Source organism: Malaclemys terrapin, chromosome 24, assembly GCF_027887155.1.
Source record: "Malaclemys terrapin pileata isolate rMalTer1 chromosome 24, rMalTer1.hap1, whole genome shotgun sequence".
Taxonomy (NCBI): Eukaryota; Metazoa; Chordata; order Testudines; family Emydidae; genus Malaclemys; species Malaclemys terrapin.
Window position 1 is genome coordinate 3,907,763 of NC_071528.1, and position 18,123 is coordinate 3,925,885.

Below are 18,123 nucleotides of genomic sequence, written 5' to 3' on the forward strand. Positions count from 1 at the left end.
TGTTGTAATAAACAATAAGGGTATGTCTACACTGGCAGAATTAAAGCGCCTGGAGTAACAGCGCCACTCAGAGAGCACCAAAGGGAAACCGCTGTTGTGTGTTCACACTGTCAGCTGCCCGCACAATAGCGTGTTCACACTTGCAGCGGTATTCAGAGTGGTGCACTCTGGGCAGCTATCCCATAGAGCATCGCTTCCTCTTCTGACGCTAAAAGGTGTGGAAAGACGGAGGGGGTCACGGGGCATCCTGGGTCCTGTCCCAGTGCCCAATCATGCATTGTTTCCCATCCCAGCAGTCCCTGTGCTTCTGTCTGCATTTGGCGCCATCTTTCAACGGTTTGTGTACTGTGCACTCTACCTCTTCAGTTTGCAGGAATGCATCCCGCACTGTTGACCAATATGCTGCTCACTCTCACTAACACATCAGGAGTGGCAGTGGATTTATTCCTTAAACTACAAAGGCAAGAGGAGTTCGACATTGATCTCGCTACATGTAGTAGCTACGACATGAGATGGCTTGTGGCATTCATGGAGGTGCTGATCACAGTGGAACGCCACTTTTGGGCTCGGGAAACAAGCACTAAGTGATGGGCGCACATTGTCATGCATGTCTGGGGTGACGAGCACTGGCTGCAAAACTTTCGGATGAGGAAAGCCACATTCATGGGACAGTGTGATGAGCTTGCCCCAGCCCTGTTGCGCAAGGACATGAGAATGAGAGCTGCCCTGTCACTGGAGAAGTGTGTGGCGATTGCACTGTGGAAGCTGGCTACTCCAGACTGCTACCGATCGGTCGCTAACCGGTTTGGAGTGGGAAAGTCGACCATTGGAGTCGTGTTGATGGAAGAGTGCAGGGCCATTAATCGCATCCTGTTCCGAAAGACTGTGACTCTGGGCAACGTGCGTGACATTGTGGATGGCTTTGCACAAATGGGCTTCCCTAACTGTGGAGGGGCCATCGATGGCACGCATATTCCAATTCTGGCACCAGGCCACCGAATACATTAATCGGAAGGGGTATTTCTCAATGGTTGTCCAGGTGCTTGTAGCTCACTGGGGGCATGTCACAGACATTAACACAGGCTGGCCCGGAAAGGTGCATGACGCACGCATCTTTCAGAACACTGGCCTGTTCAAGAAGCTGCAAACAGGGACTTTCTTCCCAGACCAGGAGATCACTGTAGGGGAAGTTGAAATGCCCATTGGGATCCTGGGAGACCCTGTCTACCCCTTAATGCCATAGCTCATGAAGCCATACATGGGGCAACTTGACAGCAACAAGGAGTGGTTCAACAAAAGGCTGAGCAAGTGCAGAATGACTGTTGTGTGCTTTTGGCCGTTTAAAGGCCCGTTGGCACTGCCTCTATGGGAGGCCGGATCTGGCCGATGACAATATTCCAATGCTTATAGCCGCATGTTGTACGCTCCATAATATTTGTGAAGGGAAGGGTGAAAGCTTCACTCAGGGCTGGACCGCAGAGGCTCAGTGCCAGGTGGCTGAGTTTGCACAGTCAGAGCCCAGGACTATTAGAGGGGCGCAGCGCGGGGCCGTAAGGATCAGGGATGCCTTGAGGCAGCAATTTGAAGCTGAAAGCCACTAATATTTGTTGCTATGCTCGGGATTGCAGTGCTTGTAATGCTAGGAGGTGATTGTGATTGGTGCAGACGATGCAATATGAAGGTTTAACATAATTGTCTCTTGCTTTGCGGGGTTCTGTTTGCTTTCAATTAATCGAATAAAGATTGCTTTCAAACCAACGTAATTCTTTTATTAAAAAACAACAACTGGAGGAGAGAGTCAAACAAAAAAACACATCAGCACTGAGGGGGATGGGGGAAGGGAAGGTCCCAGGAGGAGGTGGGGTCCTAGAATGGCTTAAGATTTGTGTATGTCCAGGGATCATATCCAGCCTTCTTCTTTGGAGTACAATGCAGCAGGTACTGTACTTCAGAGGGCCAAATTGCAGAGGGATGGGTGTTGAGTGCAATGGATAGTGGAAGTCCGCAGGGCTGGACTGTGAGGGGGAGGAGTGGAATGCCGCTGGTACAGACTGGAGCCAGAAGGTTGATAAGAGTGTGTTGGCGGTGTGTGGGGGGGGTTGGGGGGGGGCATGGGAAAGAGTTTTGCGACAGTGGCTGCAGGGGAGGGCAGGCACGGAGCTGCTCGGTTTGCAGTGCTAGTAGCACCTGAAGCGTGTCCGTTTGGCGCTCCATAATGTTTAAGAGCCGCTCCGTGGCTTCATTCTGATATGCCACATTCTCCTTTCGGTCCCTCTTCTCGCTGTCCCACCACTCCTTCAATTCCTGTTTCTCGGTGGCTGGGTGCCTCAGAACATCACTCAGAAAGTCCTCCTTAGTTCTTCGTGGCCACTTTCTAATTCTGTGCAGCCGTTAAGCTGCTGATAACAAAGAGGGAGGCTGGGCTCCCAAGGTCATCTCTGTGAAGTTTAAACGCAACATTTTACAGAAGCAGTATTGTTTGCAACACAGAGAACACTGATTGAGTGATTTAATGCACAGCCAGTACTCTCACACTTGTCACTAACTGGCTGACCCCAGGCAAGCACACGTGAGCCACATGACCCCCAAAATGGTGAGTAGCCGCAGGGGCAGGGTAAATCACTGTTCCCGGACCCTGCTGTACACTGGGCACATGGCTCTTGGGGACAGCCAGCACTGTGGGGGGGCCTGATAATCATTCCTGTCCCCGCACTTCCCACAGGATGTGATCATTATGGAAGATACCTCACTGCTGAGGGTGAGCAGGGAATCAAGGGAGGGTCTTCTCCAAGCCTGCAGCTTCTGCCCTGGCCCCTATGCGGCTCGCCTGTGTGCAGCAATGGTCCTCCTTGCCGGGGTGAAAGTAGTATTAAATTCTTACCGATACAGGGCTCCAGCGGTGATTTCAAAGGGCCTGGGGCTGCAGCAGCGGTGGCCAGGAGCCCCAGGCCCTTTGAAATCGCTGGCCCTGGGGCAGCTGTTCCTTTTGCCCCCCACTGTCGGTGGCCCACGGGGGCGGGGGAGGGAAGGGGTAACGACATTAAAGTGCCACTGTGGCAGCGCTTGAATGTCGGCTGCATACGGGCTGGTACTGGCTTCTTACTGGTATGCTGTACCGGCCCGTACCAGTCCACTTTCACCCCTGCCCCTCCCCCCCGCCCCGTGACGGCACAGTGGGGCGGGAAAGTTACCCTTAATGGTGCAAGAAACAAAGCAGCTCTCCCAAGGAACCTGCGGCAGCGGATTGCCCAGTATCTCCACGAGAGTTTCCTGGAATGTCTGAGGCAGATTCCTGTGACGTGATGGAGTCAATCAACACCCTGTTCCGCTGCTCAGACTAGACATATGGTGGTACCTGCATCATACAGACACAGGCCTGTTTTTTGCAACCCTCCTGCCCCCAACAACTCGCTTCAGCGATTCCCCAAATCAAAGCCACTTACCAGGGGCCTCCTCTCCTGTTTGCACTTCGCCAACATCCGACAGCTGTGACTGGCTAGCCTCCTCCAGGGTAGAAAAGAACTCCTGGCTTCATGCATCTCTGGCCTCCGAGTCATCCTCTGCCTCTGGGTCCCCCCTCCCCCTCCACATCCTCAGCCAAGATTTCCTCCTCCTGGCTCGGTCCACTGTTGACTGGCACATGAGCCACTGAAGTATCCACAGGGGCCTTTGCAGTGGAAGTGGGGTCGCTGCTGAGTATCGCGTCCAGTTCTTTGTAAAACTGGCAGGTCATGGGCGCAGCACCGGAGGTGTGTCTCCCGCACCTTGTGGCAGGTGTTTTGCAGCCGCTTCACTTTGACCCTGCACTGCAGTGTGTCCTGGTCATTGCCCCTTTCTGTCATGAATCGTGAAATCTGTCCGGAGGTATCATAATTCCTATGGCTGGAGCACAGTGGGGACTGGACAGCCTCCTCTCCCCAGATGCCAATGAGGTCCAGCAGCTCGGCATTGCTCCAAGCGGGGCATCGCCTGGTGCATGGAACAGGCATGGCCACTTGGAAAGATAGGCTGAGACCACTGCATGCATCACCTAGCAAACGGGAAGGGGACTTTCAAATTTGCAAAGGAATGTATGGGGTGGGCTTGCTGGTTGGTCACTTGAGGGCAGGGCAGTAGAGTTCAAACCGATGGCCAGAGAGGCGAGAACAGGCATTGTGGGACACGTCCCGGAGGCCAATGGCAGCGCTGTAATCCCCACGGTGTCTACACTGGCACTCCAGCGCAGTAGCCCCGGCGCAGAAAGCTCTACGCCTCTCGTCGGGGTGGGTTTTTTTAGAGCGCGGCATCTGTGCAGTTTCCACTAGGTCTACACTCCCCGCCTGAATCGGTGGGTAGAAATCGACCTCTCGGGGATTGATTTATCGCGTCCCGTTGGGACGCGACAGTCAATCCCCGAATCGACGCTCTTACTCCACCAGCGGAGGTGGGAGTAAGCGCCGTCAACGGGAAGCCGCGGAGGTCGATTTTGCCGCCGTCCCTACAGCGGGGTAAGTCGTCTGCGTATCTTAAATCGACACCTCCCCCCCCTTTAGTGTAGACATAAGTGGCTAGGCAGTGTGTAACCTCGGGAGTTACAGCGCTCAAAGCTTCTTTACTGCACACAAACTTGCCAGACAGGGCCTAAATCCAGTGTCTCTTGTCAGTCCATGATTTTTAGTGTCTAGCAGAGTAATGAATTTAAGCTCCCAGGCTCACCTCTTGAAAGTGTTGTGCAGGTTTCCTTTGAAGATGAGGATTGATAGGTCAGACACAGAGTGATCACTCTGTGAAAAGTGTTCACCCCCAGGGGACAGGGGTGTTTTTGTCTTATTTTCCTGTGTGAGTTCATTCGAGAGTGTAGTGATTGTCTGGTTTCACCCACACAGTTGTTTTCGGGGCATTTTTAGTGCACTGGATGAGGTACACTCCATGTTGTGATAGGCATGTGTAGGATCCATAGATCTTGAAAGCTGTGTTGTGGGAGGTGTTGATCATTGTAGCAGTGGAGAGATGTCTGCAGGTTTTGCATCTGTTGTGCTGGCAGGGTCTGGTGCTGCTTTGAGTTGGTGGGGACCTTGCAGGGTGTTTGCAGGTCAGAAGTGGGGGTTCAGGAAAATTTTCTCTCAGGATGGGGTCCCCATCAAATATGGGTTGTAGTTGTTTGATGATACCCTATATGGGTTCCAGACTGGGGTGGTAGGTGACAACTAGGGGTCAGACAGTGGGGTCAGAAGGGGTTTTATTTCTGTATTGAAGCAGGTTCGCTCAAGGCATTTGGGTGGCACATTCCATGATGCAATCTACTTCTCTGGTGGAATGCCCTTGTTTGGTGAAGGTGGTTTCAAGCGTGCTAAAGTATGTATCCCAGACGTTCTCCTCAGAGCATATTCTGTGGTATGTGAGTGCCTGGCTGCAAAGAACAGATTTCTTGGTGGGTTTGGGGTGGTTACTGGACATGTGAAAGTAGGTGTGGTGATCGTGGGTTTCTTGTATATAGTTGTCTGTAGGATTCCATTGTTGAAGCTGATTGTGGTGTCCAGGAAGTTGATGCTAGTGTGGGAGTGTCCCAGAGAGTTTTTAATGGATGGGTGGTGGTTGTTGAAGTTGTGGTGAAAATCTGTGAGGGGGTTTAAGTCGTCTGTCCAGAGGATGAAAATATTGATGTATCTCAGGTATACCATTTTTTTGTGGTGTATTTGTCCAGAAATTCTTCTTCAAGGTGGGCCATGAAGAGGTTGGCATATTGGGGAGCCATCTTAGTACCCAGAGCTGCTCCCATGGCTTGGACAATGTGTTGGTTGTTGAATGTAAAATTGGGTGAGGATGAAATGGATGAGTTTGGTGATGTGTTTGGGGTGGATCTCTGAGGGACGTCCATTGTCATGTAGATATTTGAGGCAGGCAGCAATGCTGTCATTGTGAGGGATGTTGGTGTACAGGGAAGTGACATCGGTGGTGGCAAGGATGGTGTTCTGAGGCAGGCTGTTAATGTTGTGGAGTTTCTGGAGGAAGCCAGTTGTGTCCTGGAGGAAGCTGGCCCTTTGTGTGGGGAGTGGCTTGAGGTGTGAAGGTCCCTAGGGTGCGTTCATGGGGATGAGTTTGTAGAGGTTCTCTTGGAGTTGTTTGGGGAAGAATTTGATGATGTCCTTAAATTCCTGGGTGAATTGTGGTGTAGGCTCTCTTTTGAGTTCTTTCTAGTAGTTGGTGTCAGAGAGTTGTCAGTTGGCCTCGTTAACATAATCACCACAGTTGAGGACTACAGTGGCGGCCCTTTTGCTGGTTCAATCACTATCTGGTGGTTAGATTTCAGGGACTGTATGGCCGTCCTCTTGGCGGTGGAGAGATTATGGTGGATGGCAAACGGGTTCTCAGAAATACAACATTAGCCTCTGGGTTTACATAATTGGCTCAGCAGCCGTGTTATCACTTGATTTTTAAATCCCATTTCCACTCCTGATTTAAACTTGGAAAGGGGGCAGTAGAATCAGTCGAACTGAATGAGCATGAGCCATCATGTACTTTACTCGCCTTAATTCTCTGCATGTTAATCCTGCAAAGAGGCTCTCCACTTTCTTTTCAAGCTCATGAGGCTGATTCATTCCTGTCTCATTCATTTCTTACAGAAATATGTTTCCTTCTAACCTGATTGAGGCTTCATTCCAGCAGGTGAGTTCCCTTGATCCTGAGCTCCTAAGTCACCTCTCAGCTCCTGAGAACAGCCCCATGGGGATGGGTCACATGGGCAGCCCAGTGGGCTTGGATGGCTCTCTCAATATCAGTGATTAGCACCTTTCGCTGTAGGAGCCTGCCCAGGAAGAAGCACCCCCCCCCTCCATACTCACCCACAGTGACTGTGGCTCGTCACAAGGGTGGATCCCGTTTCGTGGCGCATGGTTGGAAGCTTCAGCTCACGTGTGCTGGGGCTGCACATGTGCCCTGGCCAGGCTTAGAGCCCTCCTGGCTGGGAGGCTGCACGGTTGGGGGGAGGGGGTCCCTCGCTGTTGATATGTCGTGTCCTCCCCAGACTCAGCCTCCGTACACCTGGGGAGTTAAAAATGAAAAGGCTCTTCTGCCCCCCACTAGAATGAGCCTAGGGCCAGATTTCCCAAAGACCCCGGGGCTCAGCTCCTTTGGAAATCGGGCCATTAATGCTGCTCTGGCCAGAGTTCCTATTGGTACCAGACGGCAGAGCCTGCAGGGAAAGGGCGAACAGCAGAGCTTCCGCCTCCTGTCCAGACTCGCCAGCCCCACCCTGAGGGGCATGTTGGGGTGGGGGTGGGGAATCACCAGGAGGTAGAGGGGCAGGAAGCTGGGAGGAGGAGCCGGCCTGTGGGGTGGAGCGTGGAGAGCCAGGATGTGGGGAAGAGAGCCTGGGGAGAAGGGTGAGAAGGCCTGAGAGGAAGAATGGATGGGGACTGGAGGGGGGAGGGAGAATGAGCCGCTCTGTGGGTGCAGGGGGAGGCCTAGGGGAAGGAGGCTGCATGTGTGGTGGGGAGGGCGAGGGGAAAGAGTCTGGGAGGGGAAGGGAAGGCAGAATGGCACGTGTGGATTTTGCAGGGTGAAGGCTGTGTAACAAGGACCATGTGGATTGGGTAGAGGGAGCCAGCATCAGGTACCAGCCTATTCCAGGCGAATGTGCACCTGTGGTTTGTGTTTGCTGGATCTTCCCAGGGAGGCAGTAATCGGGGGGTGGAGGGAAGAGCCTGGTTTTGGGGGTATGAGGCAGAAGAACGCATCTGAGAGACGGTGAAGGTGGGGAGAGCCCAGGGCGATTGGAATGTGGAACACGAGAGGGGGAAAAACCTGAAGAGGAAGAGAGAAGGAAAAGAGAACAACTGTTCCACAACCAAGAAAAGTGGGATAGAGCAAGAAATAGACTGAAAAAGTCAGGGGAAAAGATCACAAGGTCAATGAGAGAGGAAAGGAAAAAAGCGAGTGAAGCAAAAAGGCAAGAGAGAGAAATGCGAGGGAGACACAGGAAAGGCAGGACTGGTGATTGCAAAGCAAGGCCAACCCCTCCTAGCTGGGGGCAGTTGTCAGCACAGCCTGAGCTGCTCCCTGTGCAGAGCTGGCTTGAGCCTTAGGGGATGCCCCCCACACGTAGGGCTGGCCTGGGCCCCTCTGGGTGAGGCTGGCACTGCCGCTCACTCCCCCCGAACGTTCCTCCATGCCCCACTAGGGGGCATGCTCTATTTTTTTTTTTTTTTTTTTTTTTTGCAAAACTGGGCATTTGTCCCGTTTGCTTTCGCTGACGATCAGTTGGCGAGAGCAAATGGGACAAATGTCCAGTTTTGCCAAAAAATAAAATAAAATTGGGACAGCGGGGACAGGGCTTAAAATGGACTGTCCCAGCCAAAACAGAACGTATGTTACTCTGTCTATCATGCAGGTAAGTGAGCCGTGCATGTACCTTCACGTGCATCCTGTACACTGCATCCAGGGATGCTTGGGCTGTGATCTGAAGGGAACAAACACACTTCCCCAGTCTGGTTTCTTGTTTAGGTCACAGCTGGTCTCTTATTTTCAGTGGTAGTACCAGCTGATCTTGATATCACTCTCCCTCTTGCAGAACAAGCTTCCCCCTTGCAGATTTTGGGCTTGAACTGGCCCCAGTCAATGGGAGTGAGCACAAGCCAGTCCTTTGCTAGTAGGCCGTTAGCTTTTAATTTCATTTAATTGTTGCAGTATCGAACAGTTCTCATCCCAGTGGTGAAATCTTCAGGCTTTCCAAAGATCCCAGGGAAACCTCTCAGCTTCATTTACTTTGCACCTGACGATGAAAATCCCGAAATCCAAAGGCCTGTGCTTCTTGAGATCACCCCGTCTCCGGAAATGACCTACCGGACCCTGCCTGGGACCAGCAATGAAATGAATGTCTTGGGGATTGTTATCTTCTCTGCTACAATAGGTACTTGCCAAATACAGAGTCAGATTTCATGCTACCTACTGATCCAGCATTACTGGGAGGCATTTAATTCTGAAAGTATCATAGCAGCTCCATAGTTAAGGTTGCATTGATTTAAATCTCTGTACTCATACGTAACAAAGCAGGGTTTCCTCTCCGTGTATTCCCAGTACAAGATGCATTTTGTGAGAAATTATTATTTTAGTTATTATTTATTAATTCTATTAATATGGGTAATAATGATTGAAAATAGGCTTTTTATTAAGTGTTTTAAATAATTTTGTGACTTTTTGGGCTCTTCTAGGTAACACAGCTTGTCACTTACTAATCATCCAAACTTTTTATATAGTTAAAACTCATTAAAAAGGGGTGACAGGCTACATTTGGAAAAGTTAGGTCGTAAGTGTAAACAGTTATCAGAAATCATTACAGGCTACTTATAACGCTCTAGAATTTACACAGCACTTTGTAAACTGTTCAATGCAGGGAGTGTTTCTGTTCTGTCTTTGTAACCTAGCAGAGCCAAGCCATCATAGGCCAGCAAATGAGGGAAGGGAAATTGAGGCTAAATGATGGGTGAACAAGAAAGGAAAGATTCTGGATTGTAAGTGGGGGAGGTGAGGAAGGAAAGATGAGTTGCTGGCAGCAGGAAACTGGAGATTGTTCCAAGTGTAAGCGGGGAAATGGTCCCGCTATTGTGGGGAACTTTCCTGGCTTCTGCACTACCCCGGTGAAGTGGGCTAGCGAAAGGATCCGAGTCCTCGCTCCCACTTCCTTTACCCAGAGGCCTCCCTGCCCTCGAGGACTCACCTTCCACTCTCCTGTCTGGCAGTGTCCTCGTAAACCCCAACAAGGCTGAGCCCAGGATTCCTGGGGGGCTCGACCCCCAACCCTGCTGTGGTCACCCAGGACAGGGGCTCGGGTGTCCCCACTCCGGGGTACTCTCTCTGTACTGGGCACCTCCCTGACCCACTGATCATTTCATACAATTTAAAGCAAATACAAGTTGTTTAATTAACAATTAATTTTAAAAAAGAATAAGGAAAAATGGGAAAGGTTAAAGGAAAACACATCACCCCGCTCTGTGGCCGGGAACATCACAACCAGTGTCTCTGGAACGTCAGGGCAGGTCACAGTCTGTTCCTTGTAGGTCCCAGGCTCCTTCTCAGGTCCTGGCTGTGCTGCACAGACGCTGCGGGTTGGACACTTGCTCTGGCGGTGGCCACACGCTCTCAGGCTCTAGGTGGCAGGACCCTTCTTCCCAGCGTCGCCCCCGCCCGGTCGGGGTTATGATCCCCCTGCAAGTCTGGCCTGCAGAGCCTCTTGGCTGAGGCGTCTCCCTGTGCTGGGCCCACTGCCCAGGGTCCCCCTCGCTCTCCCCAGCTGCTCACCGCACTCGGACTGCACACGGCTTCCGGACTGCCCCAGCCCCAGCTCCACTCTGCCTCAGCACGGCTGCTGCTGCTGCTGCTCTGCCTTCAGCTCCCTGGGCTGCTTCTCTGGCTCTGGTTGCTGCAGCTCTGCTCCCAGTACAAGTCGGCTCTGCAGGCTGCTTCTGTGACTCTGCTCCCAGCTCTGACCTGCTTCCAGGGCTGCTTGTCTGGCCCCTCTGGCTCTGGTTGCTGCAGCTCTGCTCCCAGGGCAGCTCTGCTCTCTCTGGGCTGTGCTCTGGCTTTGGGGCTGCAGCTCTGCTCCCAGCAGCTCAGCTCGGGCCCCTGCTCTCTCCTTAGCTCGGCCCCACTCAGTCTGACCCAGGCCATTCCAATTCACACGGAGGACGGGATCCCCCCCCCCGGCCTCCTGACTCTCTGATTAGCTGCCCGCCCTGTCAATCAGGCTGATCTGGAGCATTGGCCTCTCCCCATTGTTCCTGGGGACAGTCAGTCTCAGGCTCCTGATTTGCCATCGACCCTTCCCCTTTTATTGCTGGGAGCTAGCAACCAAAACACCCCACTGAATGTTAGTAAGGGGGCAACAGTCCCCTTACACAAGCACCAGGGACGCCGTGGTCAAAGATGAAGCTGAAAGTGAAAAGCAGATGAGTGGAGGAGTAGGGAGAGAACAGAACAGGAGGACTTGAGATCAGAGATGTAAGTGGGGGGCAAGACTAGGTAAGGCTCTGAAGGGGAGGGAACTTCATGTGGTAAGGCAGTGGCTCGCAACCTTTCCAGACCACTGTACCCCTTGCAGGAGGCTGATTTCTCTTGCGAACCCCAAATGTCACCTCACTTAAAAACTACTTGCTTACAAAATCTCACACAAAAATACAAAAGTGTCACAGCCACACTGTTACTGGAAAAGTGCTGACTTCCTCATTTTTACCATATAATTCTAAAGATAAATCAATTGGAATATAAATATTGGGTACTTGCATTTCAGTGTGTAGTATATAAAGCAATATAAACAAGTCACTGTATGAAATTTTAGTTTCTACTGACATCACTAGGGCTTTTTATGTTGCCTGTTGTAAAACTAGGCAAATATCTAGATGAGTTGATTATCCCCTGGAAGAGCTCTGCATACCCGTAGGGGTGTATGTACCCCTGGTTGAGAACTACTGTGGTAAGGGACAGAAAGCCAATTAAGAGACTTAAAGGGATAGAGGTGATGTGGTCAGCGCAGTGGGAGATAAAGGTGAGTGAAGCACAGGGATGTTTTGAATAGACTGAAGGAGGAGAGGTGAGAAGAGAAGGTAGCAGTGATCTGGGTGAGATCATGGACCAGGGGAAGCAGGGGGGATAGAGGAAATGGTGTATCTGGTTATAATAAAGGGGAAGAACTGACAGGATGTGGCCTAGAGACTGCATATGGGGGTGAAGGCAGGAGAAGTAGACAAAAGAGATGAAGATTACACCAAGGCCATGAAGCTGGGAGGGGAAAGGAGGGTGGAATTGTCATTAGTGGTAGAGAAGGGAGGTAGCAGAGAGGGACCAGCAGGAAGGAAGGTCAATTCAGTGTTGGAATGGAATGATTGTGATGTAGCGACTGGACCTCTGAAAGAAGATGGCAGACTAGATACAGAGGTAGGCGCTCCACACAGACATTCCTTCAAGATTTGAGGAGATGTCCATCATGGACTCAGTTCTCCCCAAGGTCAGCAGCATTTGCTCACTGTGTGGTTTTTTTTTTTTTTATTGTAATTCCTTATCTTCAGACATTGAGCAAAGCAGAAGGCAAGCAGGTGGGATTTGCCACGTAAGCTGAACATGCATTGGCTTCAGGTAGTTTCCCCCTTTGGTTCTTCAGGTAGCACCTTCAATTGACATTGCCTTGCCTTTGGCTATCCAGAGCTTCATCCTGGGGGCTGCTGTTTCTAAAAATACCAACATTAAACTTGAAGATTACAAATGACACTCGTTTGGGCCAGTATCTCAGCCCATCCCACGCCGTTCTGAAGTCGTCACAGTAAAACCTAGGCCCCTAGAACAGGACAGCTGTTGATATTTTCTAGCTGGCCATATGAGGGAATTTTCTATATGGTGTCACAGACTCACAGATCGTGCCCACTCTTGGCCCTGTGCGGTCCATGGGGGGTGCCCCTTTCAGTGAGACAGCCCTTCTCAGGGGTCCACTCTCTCTCGGGGTCAGGCCTCTCCACCTCCTGGAACTGCACCTCTCTGAGCCTTAGCACGTCTGTCTCTGCTGTGGGCCCCCTCAGGGAGTCCACTCACTCTGGACCCTCCAGGGCCTCCACCCCCAAAGGGGTTGATGCAACCCTGTTCTCTAGCCCAGAGTGACTCTCAGCCAGTGTAAAACAGGAGGGTCTATTGAGTGACTGAACACAGCACAGGAAACCCTCTGATCCTAAGGCCTGGCCTCCCTCAGCCCAGCACATCCCAGTCTCTCTGCCTCCAGGTGGGCTCTGCCTGCTCCCCCTCTCCAGCCCAGAGCCACCCTGCTCCCAGCTGGGCATCTGAGATCCCTGGCCCCAGGCCCCGCCTCTGTCCATTGCCTTCTCTCCAGGTAAACAAGGTCCTCTGGGCCTCCTCTCCACCCCCCCTCTGGCTGGTTAGGTCATGGGGTCCTCTCTTCGCAGCCCATTGTCCTCCCACTGGCCAGAACTGGCTGCGACTCCTGAGCTGAGCCTCCGGTGAGGGTCGTCAGGTCACCAGTCGCTGGGGTGTCCCTTCTCCAGGCCATTGGCTGGGGCCCCAAGTTCCCTCTCCGGTCCTCTGCAACAATAAACTCCCTCTCCCCTCACCTCGTTAAACCAGTAACACCCAGGGGCACTGAGTCCCATGCCCTCTGCATGCAAACCACGAAAAGATAAGAAAATCCCCCACTTCGTCACATATGGTTCCAACATACATGGCACAGACGTTCTCCCAGGAAGGGATCTAACTGCTCTCTCTCTAGGGCTAGAGAGTCACTAGCCCAGGAGTTCTCAAACTGGGGGTCATGACCCCTCGGAGTCACAAGGTGGGTACATGGGGGTCACGAGCCATCAGCTCTGTGAGGCTGACAGCTCCAAGCCCTCGTTAAATTAAATTAACCCCCCTCTTTTTTAATTTATGAGGGGGGTCACACTCAGAGGCTTGCTGTGGGGAAAGGGTCACCAATCCCAAAAGTTTGAAATCCACTGGACTAGCCTTTACTTGGCACATGAGAGCAGCTAACCCAGTGTGCACCCCTCCCCCATGATCAAGTGGCAGAGAGGAGATGAAGATGGAGGAACCTTGGCTCCATACCCCCAACTGCCTGCTAGAGCAGCTGGCTGGGTGCATTCCCTCCCGCCAGCACAGCAGGGGAATAGCTAACTCCCCTGCCCTCCCCTCTCCAAGCAAGGGGACAGCAGAAAGCGCCCCTTGCAGGTGGAACGGTTACGTGCCAAGCCTTACTCTGGGCTGAGTTGAAGGATCTCAGTCAAGCCCATACCAACTAATTCCTTACTCCTCTGTGGCTTATCTATGAGCTCTCTGGAGTGTCACTTCAATGGCTCAGTGTAACTTACGAATTAAAGCAATTATAATAAATATTTAGATCCGCCTGGGCCATCTTTCAAAGGGCATGTTGAATAGATGCTCAACACCCAGCAGTCCTACCCATTGCCCTCCCTGACTCCCAGCGTGGTGCCCATGGAGGGGAAGGGGGTTGAGTTGATGAGTCTTTACTATGTCCCGATAGAGAAGACAAAGGACTACACCTCTGCCAGTGTAGGGCTACCCTTCCTGGTGTACTAAGGTGCTTCTGCAACCTTTCTACCTGGGATGGGGGGTAGACAGTCCCGATGGCCCAGTTGCTACATGTGTTGCCATGGATTTGGTGGCCAAAGGTCTAGTTAGCACCCCGATGTCATATAAGCCAGCAAGTGTGACTGCACTACTAGGCCCACAGACCAGTCACGCCGTGCTGAACAGGCCATAGATGCCAAGAAGGACGGTATTGATGGGCTGGGTACCCAGAAAGCCAGAGGAAAGGTGCTCAGTGGATGTAGCTGGTACCACAGGCACTCTGTTCATATTGGTATCAGGGCACCAAAGCGATCTTAGATCATTAGCTGCCCCTCAGCTGCAGAGCTTGAGATGAGTCTAACACAATTTGACTCTTACGTCTTGATTCTGAAGGCCGTGGAAATCTCTCTCTCTCTCTCGTCTCTGGAGTGATGCTCATTCCTACCCCTTCTTGAGACAATTGGCACATGCATCATACTTGATACCTGGGGTCTTTTGGGTGTCTCAGCCTTGGTGCTCAGGGTGGACTCTCACCGGGGTGCTAGCTGAGAGGGACTGGATGGAGGCCTGAGCCTTAGCTATATCGTTGTTCATCATGCGTGAGGAGCCTTCACAGAGCATTCCAGAAAACTTTAGGCAGGCACCCCGATCCTGCTGTGTCGCTTGGAAAAGAGCTCAGGGAGCAACAGCCAGGGATATGCCCTTTGCCAAAACAAGAAAAGCACTTAAGCATGCCCATCATTGAGTGGCATAGACACATCAAAGGAGGGGCATGGCTTAAACCGGGGGATTTAGCTTCTGCTGCAACAGCTCAACTTCGAGGGGGCTCCAAGCCATCTAGCTACCTAGGAATTTTTTTTAAAACATTGGTAGAGCCAATGGGTAAATAAAAAGGGCTGACTACCTAATAACTGCACTAACCAATCACCAGCAACTAACTGCAGTAGGATCACCGAGAAGCAGGCAGGCCCTACAGGCATGCTGTCTCACATATAGGCAGTAAGAAGGAACTGAAAGTCAGATGGCCCTACTCTGCGTGGGGATGGAGGGACACAAGGACAGCAAGGGTGCAGGGTGGCCCTATCAGACACTGCTTCCCAGTAAATCTGATCTCACGCGCCATGGGAACCATGGTGGTAGATACTTGAAGAACTTTTATTTTGTTAAAAGCCAAGAAATTGACAGTTATGGCTTCCCCAGCAATCTTGACTCCTGAGTATGACCAACACAGTAGGGTTTGTCATTATGGAATCAAACAAGAATAGGCAATGTCACATGCTATTAGGTAAATACAGTACTAGAGTAGAAATGAGGTGCAATCCCTTTAATTCAAGAAGAGGGATAGTTTAGCCTGTTGCATTATGGGCTGTATTAATCCCACAAAACTAACTTTTGGAGGGTCAGTGCCCCCGGAAATGGATTATTCTGTTATTACCAAATAGGAACAGGAAAGATAGTCCACCTGCCTCTAGAAGTTACTGACTGGTGGTGGTGAAATAGGCCTACCAGCTCCCTGCCCAAAAGAAGGGGGCAGATCATAGACATCTCTGTAACTTGAAGTCTTTAAACTGTGCTTTGAGGACTTCAGTAACTCAGCCAGAGGTTAGAGATCTATCCCAGGAGTGGGTGGGTGAAGTTCTGTGGCTTGCAATGTACAAGGAGGTCAGACTAGATGATCACAATGGTCCCTTCTGACCTTAAAGTCTATGAGTCTATCATAAGCCCAGGTTGTTAGGGAACGATCACATGACTGCAGGCAGGGTGGGGAGAGAATAGGGAGCTAAATAAGTTCAGATAAATTTCACAGATGTCCAAAGCTTGTTATATCCCTCTCCCCTGCCCAGGGTCTGACTTTCTACTTTGGGTTTGTCTTCACTGCAGTAGTAGCTCAAGGTATAACTCAAGTGTTGTTCCTAAACTGACTCCCAGAAGTTTGTAGCTCAGGAGAAGTGGTAGGGGAATGACACTTTAGTGCTGCCGATGCTGGAGCAAATAATGCAGTGGGGATGCAGCTACTCTGTGCTGCTGATCCAATCACTCTGTGCAGCTTGCGTGTTATTTTGCAGTGTGGCCACTCTCCCTCGAGTGAGGCTAACTGGAGAGGAGGTAACTTGAGTGTAGAAAATACTCAAGCTAACTTTGCAGTAAAGACATAGCCTTGGATTGCCAGCTCTTTGCTGTAGGGAACTGTCCATGACTCTGTATCTGTGTAGTACTTAGCACACTGGGGCCCTGTTCTTGGTTGGTCTCTAGGTCCAACTGTAATAAACATGAATAATAAATAATATAAATTGCATGGATGTTTATCTAGACTAGAAATTTGCTCTTTTGGGAGTTTGTCAATTGTTCCTATATTGCAGCCACCATCAACTGAAGGTCTTTGCATGTTAAAAGAACAAGTTAAAAATTACTTAACCAAGTTAGATGTCTTCAAGTCACCAGGGCCTGATGAAATACATCCTAGAATACTCAAGGAGCTAACCAAGGAGATATCTAAGCCATTAGCGATTATCTTTGTAAAGTCATGGAAGACGGGAGAGATTCCAGAGGACTGGAAAGGGGCAAATATAGTGCCCGTCTATAAGAAGGAAAATAAGGACAACCCAGGGAATTACAGACCAGTCAGCTTAACTTCTGTACCCGAAAAGATAATGGAGCAAATAATTAAGCAATCATTTTGCAAACATCTAGAAGATAATAAGGAGATAAGTGACAGTCAGCATGGATTTGTCAAGAACAAATAGTGTCAAACCAACCTGATAGCTTTCTTTGACAGAGTAACAAGCCATGTGGATGGGGGGAAGCAGTAGATATGGTATATCTTGACTTTAGTAAAGCTTTTGATACTGTCTTGCATGAGCTTCTCAGAAACAAACTAGGGAAATGCAACCTAGATGGAGCTACTATAAGGTGACTGCATAACTGGTTGGAAAACTGTTCCCAGAGAGTAGTTATCAGTGGTTCACAGTCATGCTGGAAGGGCATAATGAGTGGGGTCCCACAGGGATAAGTTCTGGGTCGGTTCTGCTCAATATCTTCATCAATGATTTAGATAATGGCATAGAGAGTACACTTATAAAGTTTGTGAATGATACGAAGCTGGGAGGGGTTGCAAGTGCTTTGGAGGATAGGATTATAATTCAAAATGACCTAGACAAACTGGAGAAATGGTCTGAAGTAAATAGGATGAAATTCTATAAGAATAAATGCAAAGTACTACACTTAGGAAGGAACAATCAGTTGCACAAATACAAAATGGGAAATGACTGCCTAGGAAGGAGTACCGTGGAAAGAGATCTGGGGGTCAGAGTGGACCACAAGCTAAATATGAGTCAACAGTGTAACACTGTTGCAAAAAAAAGGGAACATCGTTCTGGGATTTATTAGCAGGAGTATTGTAAGCAAGACACGAGAAGTAATTCTTCCACTCTACTCCACGCTGATTAGGCCTCAGCTGGAGTATTGTGTCCAGGTCTGGGTGCCACATTTCAGGAAAGATGTGGACAAATTGGAGAAAGTCCAGAGAAAAGCAACCAAAATGATTAAAGGTCTAGAAAACATGACTTATGAGGGAAGATTGAAAAAAATTGGGTTTGTTTAGTCTGGAAAAGAGAAGACAAAAAGGGGATATAACAGTTTTCTAGTACATAAAAGATTGTTACATCGAGGAGGGAGAAAAATTGTTGTTCTTAACCTCTGAGGATAGGACAAAAAGCAATGGACTTAAATTGCAGTAACGGAGGTTTAGATTGGACATTAGTCCTGCCATAATTGCAGGGGACTGGATTAGATGACCTCTCGAGGTCCCTTCCAGTCCTATAATTCTATGTTCCATATCAATGCTGTTTAATAACTCAAGTTAACATGTCTGGTTGCAGGCCTCCTTCTAGGGAAAATGGGTGAGCGTGGAACTCCTTTAGTCAACGTGTGCCAGTGTCTGAATGAAGCAGTTATGAAGATTGTCTCAATGGCAGTTTGGTAAGTAAATAATCCTGATTGACTCGATTTGGATGTTTTCATATCTCACAGTTAAGCCCAGTTTCAGTTATATTGCTACAAAAAAGAAAA

At 50.2% G+C, this 18,123-nt stretch overlaps 1 protein-coding gene across 1 annotated transcript in view; it reads left to right on the plus strand.

Annotated features, from left to right (window-relative positions):
- The window catches only part of LOC128828748 (excitatory amino acid transporter 5-like), a 78,466-nt gene that overhangs the window by 37,087 nt on the left and 23,256 nt on the right, over positions 1–18,123 (plus strand). The window contains exons 4-6 of the mRNA XM_054013671.1: positions 6,603–6,645; positions 8,665–8,887; positions 17,934–18,033. Coding sequence (XP_053869646.1) covers positions 6,603–6,645; positions 8,665–8,887; positions 17,934–18,033 — 366 coding nt within the window. The remainder of the gene's footprint in view (positions 1–6,602; positions 6,646–8,664; positions 8,888–17,933; positions 18,034–18,123) is intronic.